A 14,182-nucleotide genomic window follows, 5' to 3' on the forward strand; every position below is an offset into this window, starting at 1 on the left:
GCTACGTTCCTATGCTTGCCTCCTCCTCCCATACTCCTTTTCATATTACTACTAACTAACATGGCTACTTCTTTGAAATATCACATACAGTTTGTCAATCAAAATTAAAAATATATACAACTGTGATACTAGTTACCAACATAGAATCCAAAAAGTAAAACATCACCTGCTTTGAAGAGGATATCCATGTCTTATCACACAATGCAGTATCAAACACCCAAATTCACTAGAGACTAGCCCCTACAAAAAGGAGCAATAAAATATGGGGACAGTTGTGTAGCTTGTGTTAAATTTCCACCCATCATCTCCCAATTATCACTCAGTAATTAATGAAAGCTACCCTTTGATAGCTAAGCCACCATATCTTGCTAAAGCTATTAACAAACCTCATATAGCAGCTTTCCGTCAGTCAGCTATTTTAAAGAAGCTTTTAGTGAGAACTGAAATAAAAATATGAATTGAATATTCTGGATGCCAACACTGTGCACCAAGTGTTGCATCACTTGTGCATATCTGCATAAAATAACTGCTTTTAACAGCAAAAGCACTGATAATATCTGCAAGATAAAAAAAATCTGCAATTCCACCAATGCTATATGTGTGATTGTATGCAGCAGCCTGAATGCAAAATGCAATGTGCAGAAAAAGCCACTATTGATTTTCACACAGATTTCAGGAAGCATAAATTAGTAATCAGCATCCCCAAAGAAGGAACAATATGTTGCAAAACAGTTCATTTTCTGGGGGAGGGGGGCATGGCTATATTTCTAACAGACCATCCTGATGATCCAACCATGCTTCAGAAGAGACAAGACCTCTGGATTTAGACTTGATACCTTAACACTGTATAGTATTAATTTAAGGCACAATGGTACTCTTACTTCCAGCATTATCCTTTGAATTCCATAACTAGACCCTTGAGATTCTATAACTGGCACTTGATGCACTGTTTGTTCATCACTTCCATTCCAATGTACAGAACCAAGGAAGGCAGAAGCAAAAAAGCTTGATACCTTTTCAAAATACCTGGTTTCAATCATGCTATTAGTCCTCCTCCAGTTTTCTAACCCTATGTTATTTGACACTTCAGATGAAGACATCTTGTAATCCAACACATATGGAGAGCACTAGGTTGAGGATGAGTACTGTAGAAGTAGTAAGCTGGCAAAGATGCATATGTTCCTAGTAAATAAGCTTAGAACAGGCAAATTAGAGCACACTGATTTCTTCCATATCCAAGTCATTCCTGACCTATATAATCTATGATTTTTTTTTAGTGGTAAAAACAATGAGATGAAATTCGTTCTCAATTCTACCTGTCAAATTCAGTCGATAACAACTGCTGCAGCATATTGTAACTGTGTGCCATACAGATATTTAAAATGATGAGCCTCACAGAAAGGTGGTAGCCACCATGGTGTACTGGTTTCAACACTGGACTAAGATTCTTAAGACCAGCGTTCAAATCCTCATTTGGCCACAGAAACCCACTGGGTGACCTTGGGCAAGATGCATATTCTCTGTCTCTGAAAACTGATATGTTTCTCTTCATTTCACTCATGTGGGGGGAGTTGATGGTGTTGTTGACCATTTGTGCACTTGTGTGATGGATTTATGGGCAGGTGACAAAAAAGTATGGCCAGCAATATCACTAGCAGCCACCTGGCCCCTCTGCCCATCTCCACACCTGCACAAAGACTACACCCCATTGTGATAGATTATTCTTTCTTACTTGAACCAGAGCAATTGGGTATTTATTTTGTTCCACAGTTAAGCTCCAGAGCACGGTTTGGGTCCCTTACTCTCCATTTTGGCCATTTGAATCATCTGCACAGGTGAGTTCCAAAATGGGGTGGAATCATTTCTTTCAGCCCATGCAAACAACCCCATGGTAAATGGGAAGTGATTTTTCATGCCCTCTTATAGACTCATAGTCCTATCAGAAAGATATATCCCTACCTGTAATCCAATGACTAGACAATTTAATAATACTTGCAACATTTGAAAGAATGATATATGAACATAATTTACAAATGGACTTATATTCAGATATTCGGTCTGTTTTATGAGTCATGTATTCTCTTTCTTATCTCTTTATTCTTTATTGCTGTAATAACATCATGATATGTAACTGAGCATCTTACAATGTTGTTTTACTTTGCATAGTTAATAATGTTTTTAATAATAATAATAATAATAATAATAAAAACATCCACAATATTTTTCATAAAGTATGTCATGTTCATCTTAATATACTCTTCATGATGTCATCAAACCTTGGCTCTTGTTTTAAAAATAGCTAATGAATGGCATATGGTTTCCTTCAACAGTTTGTGTGAAATGTATCAGCTTTTAGCATAAACAACTGAAACGCAAAAATCTTATCTTTCATATCCATGTTCCTATCTACATTTGGTTTTTGATCAAACATAGCAGTAACCATACTGGCCATTGTCTGTGCTTAGCTGTGTAGCAAAAGATAAAGCTAAGACATCCATACCTACTATAAGGTAAGACAACAAAATCCCCTCTTCCAGTTCAAGGTGAAAAATGCATGAAGCCATTCATGTTATTTTAGATCAATTACAGTACACATGTAATAATGACAAATGAAATAACCAACAGTTTGCTGCCTTTTCACAATATTGTGACTTCTGCTTGAACTGAATGACACACCTTACCAAATGGCTGGGCTGGCACAAACAGCCAAAATGATTTGAAAATGAGGGGAAATTTCCACTCCCAAAACTTTCTTCTGTCAGATTTTTGTCAACATATACACACCATCAACACATGTGGAGTAGAATCAGTAAAATACCATCCAGTCCTCTAAGGCTTGCACTTTTTAATACTCTCTTTCTCTTCAAATGTTGTGATTGTTTTACTCTTCAGTGAATAAGCACCTTAGCCTCAAGTGCACTTGCCAGGGAAGATCACTCTCATTATTGCTGTGAAGGAGGCAGGGATTTGGAGAGATTTTCTTCCTATATCACATGTGTCACAAAAAGCAGAAAATACAAATATCTTTTCTATTACCCCACCCTTGCTATGCACTATCATATAAATCTATCATTTGCACCCTTAGAACTAAATTCAATTTTTACTCCCAAGTAAAGAAGAAATATGACATGGATGAGATTTGCATAAGTGTTGATTTATTATTCAGCAAAAGGTTCAACCAGTCTGTTATACTTCCAACTTGCAATTGGATTTAGGCCTTAAATTGCACTTCTGGGCGCAATACAAAGAGTTGGTTATTACCTTTAAAAACCTACATGGCTTGGGCCCGAGTTACTTAAGGGAACACCTCTCCCTACACAATCTGCCCCACACTCTCAGAACATCAGGGAAGAAACTAATGGAACATACGAAAACTAGATTAACTACAACTTCCCATAAAGCGTTTACAGCCATGGCCCCTAAATTATGGAACAATTTACTGGAAGAGATCCGTCTCAATACCACCTTAGAAGCCTTTAAAAAGGCACTCAAGATGGATCTCTTCTGGCAGGCCTATCCACCTGACCTTTTACAGTTGGCCGTTCTTATACACGGATTTTTTTTATACACAGATTCAAGCATACACGATTTGAAAATGTTCAAAGAAAATATACATTTAAATTATCAAACCTTGATTTTCCATTTTTTTAAATAAAGGACACCATTTTACTATGTCATTATATTTAATGGGACCTGAGCATACATGAATTTTGTTATACACAGGGGATCTTGGAACCAAACCCCAGCGTATAACAAGGGTCCACTGTATAGTTGATTTTATGGAACATTCACACTCTGACTTGATTGCATGGAAAACTGACAATGATTTGGCCTTTTAGTGATTGGTAGTAGTACTGTTGTTTTAATGATTGTACTTTTAGATAATATTGTATTTCGTATTGTATTGTTGTTTTTATTCTCTGCTGTAATCCCGCCTCGATCCGCAGCAAAAGATGGGAAATACAAATAAAATTTATTATTATTATTAAAAGTATAAAGCTTATAAAATTCAGATAACTGTCAAATTATTTAGTATAAATGTTGATGAATGACAGTCCTATACAGTACACCTGCGTCATATGCGGATGCACCATACACGGCTTTCAGCATATGCTGAAAGCTGCTAGGGAGCCTGTGGGAGCGCGCGGGATGGTGCATCCCATTAAGAATAATGGGGCACATGCCCACCACTGCACCATTCACAAGCCCCATTATTTTCAATGAGGCTTGAGCATACACTTTTTTTTAAGCGGGGGGGGGGGGAGGGTCCGGAACCGATCCCCCGTGTTAAGAAAGGTCACACTGTATATCTAAGCCAGTGTGGTGTAGTGGTTTAAGCATCAGGCTATGACTCCAGAGACCAGAGTTGAAATCCTGGCTCAGCTATGGAAACCCACCATGTGACCTTGGGCAAGTCACATTCTCTCACCCTCAACGGATGAAAAAACTTGCCAAGAAAACTCCATGATAGGCTTGCCTTAGGGTAGTTGTATGTCAGAAACAACTTGAAGGCAGACAACAACAACAACAACATATCATTACCAGGAAGTAACACTCACTGAACTCATTGGTCCCACTTTCTGAGTAACCATGTTTAAATTTCAATATCTTTTTTTGTTAGTGGAAATGGTTTGGGGGAAAAAAAACCTTTAGATTTCCAGGTCTCCTGATGTTTGGAAAGATCAGAACAAGTGATATTCTAGCCCTGTTAGGCACTTGCCTGCCTTTTCATTTTTCAATGTCACTTATCAAAGTTATTTATTTACTTATTTATTTATGGTATTTATACCCCACCCTTCAGCCCTAAAGGCTATCAGAGCAGCTTACAATTATTATTTTTAACTAGATGGTTCCCTGCCCTAAGGCTTACAATCTAGGCATGCACTGCTTGTCATAATAACAATATCTAATATGATCTGTTATGTGACGTCCAGTGATAGCGACAGCATATGGACACCAGACAACTCAAGATGCCATCAACCATCAGCATTGTGGTTTTCCCAGAACTTGGTGCAAATGTATAAAACCCAACATTAGGGATGGTAGTATACTGCAAAAAATAGTATATATTTTGGAAGACTCTGGGCATGTACACATGGGCCTAAAGACCCATGCCTCCTTGGCCGTTAACCCTGGATGGGGATCAGGCAGACTGGATGCAGACCTGGTGGATGAGGCCTGATGCTGACCCAAAGGGGGGCTTAATCTGATCTGTTTACCACAGAGTATAAAGGAAACTCTACAATGACAGCTAGCAGACTAGTCAGCCCCGTCTGCCTTGCATATGCTTCCACCATGGTTCTGCTGTAAAGACCCGTCATGGTCCGTGGCATTGGACTGAGGCACCTGGCCATGTGATTGTAGCCAAGTGCCCTGATTTCACCCCTATGGGTCACAACAGGGGTCTTCTCAGCATATGTGATGATGGAGGAAGACATGGAGTGTGCAGTGATAGTGGTCCATGGTGTGGCACTGGGCAGGCATGTAACACCTACTCATTTCTGCACTGACACAGAGACTGGTCTGCTCATCTATTTAGGGCCTTCTTCAATCAACAGACACAGAACCCTAAAGACTCTGCTACCCATGCATGTATATGTATGCTCTATGCTACTGTATCTTAGCTGTCTGTGAAGGGGGGAGGGCAGAATGCTATTGGCTATTAACCTGGGACACAGTTATTCTTCCTTCTGGGTCCTTGTGTCTCTTCTAAGAGGACATATCCCAAGCAGTTGATAAAATTAATGGATCCAGGAATTTCAAGTAATATTGATTAGTATGTGATGAGAACTTACAGAAAATCTGTTTTAGGCAGTGAACTTTGACTCTTTTTTTCTGCTTTGACAGCCCTGAATGTGTCAAATGCATTAGGGAGTAAATTCTCAGCCCTTTCCAACTGAAGGTGCTTGCTTGTTTTAAAATCAATAGACATGAAAGCTTCAAATCTGTGTCCATTCAAGATTGATGTAAGCATTTGCTGGCAAACAAGGGTCTGGAAAACTAAGGAACTACATCTTTCCTTCATAGATTTTTAGAGGTAAAATGGTAGTAGGGATGGCTGAATCTTTCAGTTTCTAAATCATTAAACATTTTGAAGAATAAGGTTGGTCTATTTCATTTTGGCATATGTGTCTGAAGATTTTTAGATAAAGGGACATATACAAATTAATATTGTTGTACATTTTCTCCTAATATATGCGTTTCTGTAATTTCTCCCAGTGTCAATGATGGAAGAAACAAACAAAAAAAGAACAGCTGGGGGGGGGGGAGGGGGCTGTAGAATTTTGTAAGTATTTGTCATAACAGACATCTTTTAATTTGTGCAGTTTATATGCAATCTTACCACAAATATGCATTGAGGAGAAATAGCAAGCAATAACAATAGCAAGTACAGTCATCCCTCCATATTTGCGGCTTTGATATTTGAGGATTTGATTATTCATGGATTTCTTTAATATATTCTCTCTAGGACTGTCTAAGTCCTCCAGTGCAACTCTGTGGTCAACTTTAACTGAAAGTTGCACTGAAAGACCATTTGTAGCTACTCCAGTGCCATTCTATGGTCAGTGTATGTCGGACATTGACCACAGAGTTGCACTGGAGGACCTAGAGATTCCTAGAGAGGTGTCCTCTCAGGTAAAAACAGTGATTTTGTTATTTGCAGTTTTTCCATATTCATGGGGGTCTTGTTCCCCTAACCCTAGCGAATATGGAGGGACAACTGTTCATTGTAAGCACTCTCTAAGTGGTTTACAATGTGTAAGCTAATTGTCCCCAACAATCTGTGTACTCATTTTAGCGACCTCGGAAGGATGAAGGGCTGAGTCAACTCTGAGCCCCTGGCTGGTATTGAGCTCACAACCTTGTGGTTTGTGCGTGATTGGCTACAGTACAGGCATTTAACCACTAAGCCATCAGGGCTCCTATCATTTCTGCAATCATATCCACAAATCATTTCAGAAATGTGTGGAAGCTGGAGGATTTTCAGATTGCATGATAGCTCAGGAAATGCCCATTGAGTTGGTGAACAATGAGAAAACATGTGTAAATCTCAATGTGTGCAAGTACAACATGTAAGGTCAAACTTTTTTCTCTACTTGCCATTTTTCAACTGCTATCTTGGCACCACAGTCACATTTTAACCATATTTACTGTATTTTCTGGTGTATAAGACTACTTTTTAACCCAGGAAAATCTTCTCAAAAGTCAGGGGTCATCTTATATGCCAGGTGTCGTCTTATAGGGCAGGTGCTGAAACTTTCAAACCAGACTGGAGAATCTGCGGTCACCGCATATGGGGGGGGGGGGAGCTCAAAAACGGCCAGGGACGCATCCCCGCTGTATGCGGAGATCATATGAAAGCAGCTACCACTCTGATAGTCTTGGAGACAGGGAGTGCTGGGCAGGAAGGGAGAGCTGACCAATCCAAGCAGGCTTTGTATACAACATGTTTTCCTGCTAAGTACCTGCATGTCATGAGCATTTGAATTAAAATTACCATATTGAAATCAAATCTGATGTTTTTTTAAATTTTTATTTGGTGTGCATTGGAAGAGGGGTAGTCTTATACGGTGAGTATATCCCAAACTCTATATTTTAACTGGAAAAGTTGGGGGTCGTCTTATACGCCCAGTCGTCTTATACGCCGGAAAATATGGTATTTATTTATTTATTTATTTATTTATTCAAATGTTCATATCTTGACATATCTGAAAGCCCACCAATGGCACTTCTTTTCCACGGTGGTAAGACCTCAAGCTTCTGTGAGGCAAGAGTCTATGCTGCTTGTAGGAGTGCTGGTGGCATGCTCTCCCATGCTATCCAGAATGAAGCAAGAGACAGTGCCAGAAGATTAGACACTCATGTTATGAATGGCACTCAATGAGCTCCTGAGGTTCAACAGAGGACAACTACGAGTAGTGTTGTGGCTAATAAGGCATTTGGATTCAACTTGAAAGGACATTCAGGTGTTGATGGGCTCACAGGAGAAAGAGAAGCCTAAAGTTGGACAATACATACCATAGGGAAATGGAATGTAAGAAACATGAATTAAGAGAAGCTAGATATAGTAAAACAAGAAATTGAACATTACAATGTTTGGGGTGAGAAAACTATTGTGGATGGGAATGGGGCATTTTGAGTCAGAAAATTACACAACGTTTTATTCAGCAAATGAAAATCTAAAAAGAAATGGGGTAGCATTAATAGTGAGGAGAGATGTAGCAAGAGCAGTCAAATGATATAAAGCAAAGTCTGACTGAATAATATCAAGATGTCAGGGAAAACCCTTCAATATAACCATAACCAAAGTTTATGCTCCAATTTCAGAGACAGAAGAAGAGGAAATTGAACAATTTTATGTTGGATTCAAGGAGGAAATTAACCACCTGCCAGATACACACACACACACAGAAGAGAGAGAGAGAGAGAGAGAGAGTTAACCAACCATCATATGAAATACAACCTGAAGTACCTCACTGTGGAATTTAAAGATAATCTGAAAATAACCTACAACTATTAAGTCTAATTGTCCAAGAGCCAGAATAACTCTGTACTGAAGCTAGGCACATTGCTGGGGAGAAATGCAGAAGACACTATCTGCAGCCAAAAAGAAAGAGAAGTCTCAATGGATGATGGACAAAACTCTTCAAGCAGTTAAAGACAGATGAGAAGCAAAAGTAAAAGTTGACAGGATAAGAGCCTTGAATGCAACTGCCCAGTGACTTGTGCACAGGGACAAGAAGAACTATTTTAATAGCTGATATAGAGACATAGAAGATAACAAGAAAAAAAGGAAGAGTAAGAGACCTCTTCCACAAAATAAATCAAAAATAAATTTCAACCAAGAATGTGGATGTTCTATGGCCATCATGGTAACACATTACCTGACCAAGTAGAAGTAAAATGATGGTGGCAACAATGCACTGAAGAACTATATCAAAGATATAAAAGGGCGACATATTCATTCAAGGAATAATGATTTGTAGATGGATCTACAATTTTAGAAAGTGATATGGAAGCTTCACTCAGGGCACTCGAGAGTAGTAAATCACTCAGAACAGATGACATACTTATAGAGCTCCTTTAAACTAAAAAGTATCTACTTATAGAGCTCCTTTAAACTAAAAAGACAGAATCTATATTTGTCCACAAATATAGAAAACAAAAGAATGGTCCGCAGGTTGGAAAATTCAATATACATTCCAGTCTCCAAGAAAGGGAACACCAAGGATTGCTGTAACAATAGGACCATTGCATTAAATTCCCATGCAAGTAAATGTGATCCTAAAAATTTGTCAACAAAGATTTATACCACATATGTAACTAGAAATACCAGATGTCCAAACTGGGTTCAGGGAAGGAAGGGGCACCAGGGATCATATTGTAAACACATGCTGGATAATGGAGCACAAAGGAATTCAGAAGAAAATCAGCCTGTGCTTTATAGATTATAGCAAAGCCTTTCATTCTGTAGATCATGCAAAACTATATTATCATCCATAAAGAAATTGTTATACAACATTTTATTGTCTTAATGTGTAATCTGTACAGTGGGTCCTTGTTATCCACTGCGGTTGGGTTTCAGGATCCCCAGTGGATAACAAAATCCATGGATGCTCGAGTCCCATTAAATATAATGGTGGCAAAATGGTGTCCCTTATATAAAATGGAAAATCAAGGTTTACTATTTGGAATTTATAATTTTTTTGAATATTTTCAATCCATGGATACTTGAATAAAAAAAAAAAAATCCATGGATAAGGAGGGATGACTGTATTCAAGGAAGAAAGCCCTAAGGTAAGTTTACACGTGAACATTAAAAAAAAACCCAGAAACACAAAAACAAAAAAACGGCCAGAGATTATTAATATAACTTTAAAGTAGACGATTAAGACATTGAAATAGTTCATAATTCTCCATTCCTTGGCTCAGTCATTAATCTGAAGAGAGACTGCAGTCAAGAAATCAGAAGAAGACTAGGACTTGGAAGGGCAGCTATGAAGGGACTAGACAAAATCTTGAAATGTAAAGCTATATCTCTGAATACTAAAGATAGGATTGTCCATGCCATTGCATTTCCAGTTTCCAGGTTGTTAAAGCTGGACAATGAAGAATGCTGATGGGAAGACCACCAACTCATACATTTTCTCTAAGATCTATGAATACTGTGGACTGCTAAAAACAAGAAATAAATGGGTCCTAGAATAAATCAGGCCTGAACTCTCCTTAGAAGTCAGGATGATTAAATGGATGCTATCATATATTGGCTGTATCATGAGAAGGCATCACTAACTAGAAAAGATAAGGTAGAGGGAAATAGAAAAGAGGATGACTGCATTCCAGATGGATGGACTCAATCAAGGAAGTTATGGCCCCATACAGACAGGCCAAAATAAAGCTGCTTCTGGTCACTTTGGAGGTATGCTGTTTAAATGACATACATGTCCTAAGGGGCCGGAATCCACGCCAAGGCCACGTTCCAGCCCTAAGGACTGGAGCATGGCTTTGGCACATCTTCTGGACTCTTAGGACGCTTCCATCATTTAAACACCATACCTCCAAAGTGACCTGAAGCAGCTTTATTTTGGCAGTCTGCATGGGGCCTATGGTTTTGAGTCTACAAGATTTGAGTAGTGCTGTTGATAGGGTTTCTCATTGGAGGTTTCTCATTCACGAGGTTACCATAGGTTCAAGTTCACTTGACAGCAGTTAACAACTGAGATCTATATTTGAAGATCTCAGGCTGCTTAAAACAAAATCACTTTAAAATAATATATATATTTTTAAAAATAAAACACTAAAAAAGTATCAAATCACCTACAGTTTAAAAACCAGAACATTTAAAACTGGGGGTGGGTGCCACTTCTCCCTGCAAATTGCTGCTGACTCACTTTTCAGTTCAGCTTCCAGATCTGTTCTTTCTAGCCCAGATATACAGGTCCTTACATGCAAGCCCTACTGATTTTTCAGATTAACTACATATAATTGGGTGTCCTTTTGCAAAAGAAGAAAATGTTGATTGTAATGAGAAGGTGAACCTCTGGGTGGAGGAATTGTCCACTGGACCAAAGCTATCATCCTCACTCACCTTTGACTGTCTAGAAACAATGGGAGACACAATCTACTGACATCTGAAGGTTCAAACAAAAATTGTATCTGTTGTTGTATTGGGAAAAGAAGATACACCCCAGGTTTCTTAAAATCTCTCTTGAGGATTAATATTAAATTTTACATTTCACAATATCCCTCAGACATTATGATAACTTTTAAATAAACAAAACATATTTACTGGGAAAGAAATAAATCAGATCAAACCTTTACATACTCTGAGGGAACCTGGGGGGGTTGTCGTTGACATCGGTCAGTGTTATATTTACAGTGGTTGATCCTGACAGCCCTCCAACTTGTCCAGCCATATCTTTGGCTTGAATGACAACCGAGTAATGTTCCCTGGCTTCTCGGTCCATGTTATGCAAGGCTGTCCTGATGACTCCTGTGATGTTACCAAAAAAAGGGGTGGGTGGGTGGGAGAAGAAGACAGAAAAGAAACATTAGTTTCAGCTTCTTTAAAAAGGTTATAAAGGGGCAGGCTACCCACACAGTTGTTCTTATCAACAAAATGAGACACAAAACCAATTCAAATTTCCAGGAATCCATGTTCAGTTGAATTTCTGGCTTACGTTCAACTAATTTTCATTCACTAGTGTGCTATAGCTGTTGCAGGATGTCAGGAAAAGGAAATAAGAAAATATAGTATATAAAATACTACAGAGGAACCTCACATAGATGGAATTGTTTTCAACGTCATCTGGAGCAGCATTGATTAGTTTGCCAGCTTGCTGGAGGATATGCTGAAATTAAAAACATTCCTGTTAAAAAGCAGTGTATCTATAAATGATTTATCCAACCCATAAAAAGGAATTGCACAGCTAAAATATGATAATTGCTTCAGTTGCAGATCAGGTGAATTATTAATGAATGTAGTATCTTGCCTTATATATGTGGCCTAAACTATGGCACGTTACAGACCGCCAAAAAGCGGTGGCCTGCACCCGCCCCTTTCCCTGCCGGATCGGGGCCTCAGTGGCTAGAGCGGCAGCTGCTGAGGCCCCGATCTGCCGCTTTCCGGGAAGCGAGGAAGGGGCAAGAGGCCGCTTCCCCGCGGCCTGGAAAGGGGTGCCCTTGGAGCTTCAAGCTCCAAGGACACCCCACGGTGGCGGGGAGGAGGAGAAAGGGGCCGCTTGGCCCTTTTCTCCTCTGCGTCGCTGGGCGCAGCCATCTAAAGGCTGTGCCCAGCAACACAAACCTGGAAGGAGCTCCGAAACAGAGCTCCTTCCGGGGCCGCAGAAAGGGTGCACTAAGCGCCCTCGCGCATCCCTACTACGTCACAACCATGCTGCCTCATTTGGAGGCGGTCGTGACGTAGTCATGGTGGTGGCTGTGTGGAAAGGCCGCCACCATTTTGTATGTGCTGAGCACTTACTAGGGTTGGGGGGTGCAGAAGCGCTGCCACTTCCTAACCCTAGTACGTGCTCAGCACGTACTTTAAGGCCCGCCAGTAACGGGCCTACATTTGATTTAAGAATTTGAAAATAGTTTGCTTTCTATTAAAAATATGGGTGCATTCTTGTGAATGAGTTTGTTACACCATTAAAATATGTGATTCATACATATGATTTTATTAGAAAGAATCACATTCCATTGGCTGCAGTGCTAGGTCACTTCGGCCAGAAACCTGCTTGGTCCACTAGTTTAGTTAGAAAAGCAAGAGCCAAATGAAAATCAAGAATGTTATGGGAGCAGTAGCATAAAGGAAAGAGTAATGAAGTCACTGGTGACAATGGAAGGTAGCAGGAACTGGCACTGAGGTAAGTGTTTCCAAATGCTTGGCTTCTGGAGTCAAGGAACTCTGGAACAGAGGTTTGTCTAAGCCACCCTCCCAGAATTCTTTAGTTCTGAGGAACACCCCACCCTATGTGCTATTTGCAATCTGGGATTAGCCTGCAAAATAGTCACTTTTTTGTATGATTGTTTTGTTCTCTGCACAGAAAGTCATGTTTACTGCACAGAATATTACATTTTCTGTGTCAAAAGCCCACTTTCTGCCCAGAAAATAATACCCCCCTTTGATGACAACCTTTCCAGTGGCAGGTGCACCACCCAAGCAGCCCCTTATATCTCCTTTCAAGCAGTGGAGCAGATGGAATCAGTGCTGGTTCACAAGCTGCTGGCTCAATTCTTAAGGAGCCAGGAGTCTGTTTCTGCAGTTATGTGGATGGTCCCTCTCAGCAGGCATCAGGCAGACAGTACTTGGAGAAGAGAGGCCAAAGGAGTGGATAATGGAACAGCTCCCTTTCTACCAACTGGAGCAGTAATGGTGATGCTTTCCCCCCCAGGTGTGCTGACTTCCTTAGGCCACCCAAGCAGCCTAATAATAATAATAATAATAATAATAGTAATAGTAATATCCCACCCCTTTGTGCTCAGGCAACCTGGGTGGCTTAGAACATTAAACATCATATAATGTTTATATTAATGCTGATTCATCAGCTGCTGGCTCCTTACCAAGCTCACATAATCATACCTCTCCACATAAACTGAATAAGACATATCATAGTACAATGCTTTGTTGGAGATGTGAAGCCACTTTCTTTATGTTTGTTGAGAATGTGGATTTAAAACAAAACAAAATCGAAAATCTATGCCTCTGTATTATCAATAATTAATGATCTAATAGGATACAGTTTGTCACAAAATCCAAAGGTCGTACTGTTATTTCTACTGGATAAAACTGAAGAGAGTGTTGGTTTATAGATTATTAGCTTTTTACTCACAGCAGCAAAAATAAGTATCACTCAGTTCTGGTAGAATAAAAGTATTCCAAAAATAACAACTTGGTTATGGAAAATGTGGGAAGTGGTTTGAATGCTTACATTTACATACTGTAAACAAGAACTCAATTATGTGAAGAATAAGTGTTTCATTGAAAGATGGCCCTTGTTTATTAATTCATGGAAGGGTAGAGTTATGAAAACAGTTTTCCTTTTAGTTTAGTTTATTTAACTTAACAATATGCTTGATTGATTGCTTAGTTGTCTATCATTTAGCCATATTAGTTTAGATTTGCACTGCGGAAAAATAAATAGTGTTCATAAGAAGCTATGATGAAAACCCAGCCTGC

The 14,182-nt window shown here is 39.4% G+C and overlaps 1 protein-coding gene across 2 annotated transcripts in view; it reads right to left on the reverse strand.

Moving 5' to 3' along the window:
- LOC149316946 (cadherin-18) overlaps positions 1-14,182 on the reverse strand; it is a 238,404-nt gene that overhangs the window by 95,842 nt on the left and 128,380 nt on the right. For both annotated transcript variants that reach the window (XM_089516578.1, XM_089516579.1), the window contains one exon: positions 11,327-11,494. In XM_089516578.1, coding sequence (XP_089372704.1) covers positions 11,327-11,494 — 168 coding nt within the window. The remainder of the gene's footprint in view (positions 1-11,326; positions 11,495-14,182) is intronic.

Source organism: Sceloporus occidentalis, unplaced genomic scaffold (assembly GCF_023333645.1).
Source record: "Sceloporus occidentalis isolate IW3139 unplaced genomic scaffold, rSceOcc1.0.p SCAF_3, whole genome shotgun sequence".
Taxonomy (NCBI): Eukaryota; Metazoa; Chordata; class Lepidosauria; order Squamata; family Phrynosomatidae; genus Sceloporus; species Sceloporus occidentalis.